Source organism: Teleopsis dalmanni, unplaced genomic scaffold, assembly GCF_002237135.1.
Source record: "Teleopsis dalmanni isolate 2A unplaced genomic scaffold, ASM223713v2 unscaffolded_contig_3686, whole genome shotgun sequence".
NCBI lineage: Eukaryota > Metazoa > Arthropoda > Insecta > Diptera > Diopsidae > Teleopsis > Teleopsis dalmanni.
In genome coordinates this window covers 794-4,526 of record NW_024035068.1, presented here as the reverse complement: position 1 = coordinate 4,526, position 3,733 = coordinate 794, and the positions used below count along the sequence as shown (strand labels likewise).

The window sequence follows — 3,733 nt, the reverse complement described above, 5'->3', positions numbered from 1 at the left end:
ACTAAGACTCAATTTACGGATTACTTCTTAACTTTAGGTGACAGATTTATTGCAGCAGGAGACTACAATGCTAAGCACACGTATTGTAGTTCACGGCTCTGTTATCCAAAATGTAAACAGCTTTATAATTTCAAAATGCTCTAGACGTAATCTCTTCTTTCGGGCGGCCAATAGTTGGCTGCCGATATATTAAAACATTCCAGAGCCTTAATGCATTTGTCGCTAACCACAGACAATTAGAAATTTATCATTCTCATTCATTACAGAGCTGCGATTTGTCGTCTGACATTTCTTCCAGTTACTTTTGCTTATTTGATGGCTCGTTATATGACGTTCTATAGCTAACAAGCCTGAATAATGAGCTAATTAAAAGATACATTAGTTCACACATACATTTACAAACTACAACAAATGCGTCTCATATTTAAGGATCTCGGTTGTTAAACTTCAATTCTTTTTTTACTGAGTAGAAATCCCCTACAGATATTAGACACTTAATCTTCAATAAAGTACTACTTACTTATCTACGGCCAATTTCCAATTTCTGTCAGACTAATAACAATTTCTGACTTTTTTGATGTTTTGGTGCAGTAACATTTCTCAGTTGGCATGACCGACACGTATCATCCACGTGTCTGTACCACCACGGTTCAAACTTCAGTAAACCCAATTAACAAAATGGTTGTTTGAGAATAGGAGCAGCCAGATAAACTCTTTTCATGACCATCTCGAAATGTCATGAAATTTTACACATAGTCTTTTGAAGGTTCGTACTTCAAAACGTCATATGGATTTGACAATGGCAGCGCCATCTGTGTGTCAGTAACGCGTATATTGAAAGATGTGTTATTTATGATCTTCATCTTGTCTTTCCCGATTTATTACGTTCCGAATGCAAAACTTTCTTTGTCGTTTTATCATTGTTCATTCTTGCAACATGTCATACTCTACGTATTCTTCGTAATTTTATTAGTCTTACAATATTGTAGTGCTCAGTTAGTATTAATCTTTTAAATGAATGAAAGTAATTATATTTCAATAGTTTGAAATAAGTACAGTACTAAAAGGACAACAATTTGCTCTAATATTACTTGTTAATGTCAGAAATCAGTAGTGAAACGCAATCATTTTTTTATGGATTTGTTTACTGAAGCAAATTTATTACATTTATGCATTCTTCAAATATTTTTGACATGGCATTTTCTACGGCCGCTCTTTTCTTATTAGAAACTGTGATTTTACAACAATAGAACAATATTACGGAAATACTTAAAATCAAATGAGGTGAATAATATATTTCCACAATTTATTTTAAAAATAATCAACGATTTTCTGTATTTTATTGATGAACTTGGTGTAATGCAGTGAAGATATCATCATTCATCATAGTTCAGTTTATCTTATGGTTGCCTTCCATTTACCATAATCACCGAGTAACGCTGGACCACATGCAGTGTTGCCATCAACGCATACAAACTCATAGGAGATTTTGGGACACACAAAATAGTCCATTACCTTACGCAAATGTTTCTCATAACTTTTGACTTCTCTGAATACATCACCATCGACAGCTATGGTAATGTTTGCTTCGGCGATCTTGTTTACTAGAACACTTAATGGAACTGCAACTATATAAGCAGCTCGTTTAATAATGACTGAGCAGATACCTTTCAACGCACATAAATCATCATAGGATATTTGTCGTGCTTCGAACTTATCTAAAAGATGTTTAATATTACTCATGCCGCACCTCTCAAGATAGCCCATCAATTGTAAAGTCAATGCGTTTTTATATGATATAGCATCAATTATTTTGACTTTATCATAATTTTTTTTAAATATGAGACCCTTGATCATTGTATCTGTCAGTACTACACGCCACATCTCAATTATGTATTTTCCTTTACGATAAGAGCATATTTTGAATAAGGAATGTTTTTATAATTATGACTACTATTACCTGAAACCAGCTTGTTAAATAATTGCTTGCCTCTATTAGAGCTCATTTCATCTATATATATATCATGTTTGTTAAAGAAATATTCTAAGTATCCTTTTTCACCGAGTGCACCCCATTCTATATTTATTAACATATTACTTTTCCTTTTGTATTCAGTGTCAGCGCGCTCTACGCATTTTAGTGCTTCAAAATAGCAAGCATTGCAATAATCTCCATTGTGAAGTCCGATTCTCACATTTTTTGCATTATAAGCACCGAGGAATGCCGCATTTGTAGCGTCATTCATCATAGAAATCTTACCAATTTTAATTGTTTGCAGTTTGTCGATAGTTTTCTCAAGCAATAACCCAACGTCAACGTAAGGCTTGAATCTAAGATTAAATTTTCCAAAGTTCTTTATAACCTGAACCCCACTCAATGATCTGTAATAACATGGTAATGGAAATATGACTCCAAGCGGTATTTCTGTTTGTGGTAGACTTGTTATATCATAAAGAAAACTTTCGAGGCAAAATGCAACGTATGTGAGCAGTTTCTGTAACGAGCAACGCGTATATTTATCAGGTAATTCATAAACTTCAGTGACTTCCTTATGATCGCCATAGGACATTAATACAACAAGTGACACCCTAACCTGTGTCTCATTTATAACAATTGTCAAAGATCTTCCTCGTTCATAACCCTGTGGTAGGGATGTGATTGCTGTCGGAATGCACATCAAGTCCGACAAGTGAAATAAATTTTTACTAAGACTTCGCTTTAGTTCACCTGCGAAATACAAATAAAACGAATGAAGTCTCTCTAAAGGAACTTCAAAATCTTCGAGATACTTTCGAAACACTGAAGTAGACATGTCAAAATTTCATAAGGATTGCTAAAGATGGCCAGAAACAAAAATTTAAATATTAATTTAAACAAAACTATTTTTAATAAGAAATGTTTAACTTGTTATTATATATATTTATTTATTTGAAATTTTGACATATATATGAAATATTTTTAACATTTAAGCCAAACAAAAAGTTGATTCTCATTTTATTCCTATGTGGAGACACATTTAAATTTTTAATTATTTATAGTCTATTCATTATGACTGTTCCCTTTGTTTACTTTAAGCCACCTTTCAAATGAATGTAACTCACTTCGGTAGCAGTAGGTAGGAAACATCAAAAGCCATAGTGTCAGACTTGAACACATTAAAATTACCTCTTAGGAATGAGTGGAGAAGATTTCTATAGCAATGTGGCAACTTCATTCCAGTAATTAAGAAAGAGAGGTATGATAAAGAGGCTTAAAACCTAGTGATCTAGGTTTATCTAAGTCCGAAAGATCGGGCGTAGCGCAGTTAAAAGAGGAATAAGTACAGGGGTTACTGCACTAGCCCGACTGTTGCACTAGTGGTAGATTCTGTGACCGGGGTCATGAGAGGCCCGGGTGTAGAGTGGCGTGATGAGTACAATTCAATCCCGCTTGACGAATCAAAGCGTGAGGTTTAAAACGTATGGCTTGGATGAGGTCTGTGAGCAGAGTGCTGGACGTACTCACTTATGTATAGTTAATGGCGTTAAAGTTTCTATAAAAATGAACAAACACATAAGTATTAGAAATATACAAAAATAAAATTAAAATAAAATCAAATTAAAAGTTACAAATTAAATAAAAATATTAACTATCTATTTTGTTCTTATCTGTAACGGTCAAATCAGTGTTAAACGTTAAGTTAAGCACTCACACAAGGCTTTCCAAGTACATGAAAGCCTTGTATGAGTATAC

The 3,733-nt window shown here is 33.6% G+C and overlaps 1 protein-coding gene across 1 annotated transcript; it reads right to left on the bottom strand.

Moving 5' to 3' along the window:
* Window positions 1-1,152: 1,152 nt before the first annotated feature.
* On the bottom strand, window positions 1,153-2,865 carry LOC119665157 (hexokinase-1-like). Its single transcript, XM_038074462.1, has 2 exons — window positions 1,961-2,865; window positions 1,153-1,901 (listed from the first exon to the last, which is right to left on the bottom strand). Exons 1-2 carry the CDS (start codon window positions 2,811-2,813, stop codon window positions 1,396-1,398), a joined length of 1,359 nt encoding a protein of 452 aa, XP_037930390.1. The 5' UTR covers window positions 2,814-2,865; the 3' UTR covers window positions 1,153-1,395.
* Window positions 2,866-3,733: the final 868 nt, after the last annotated feature.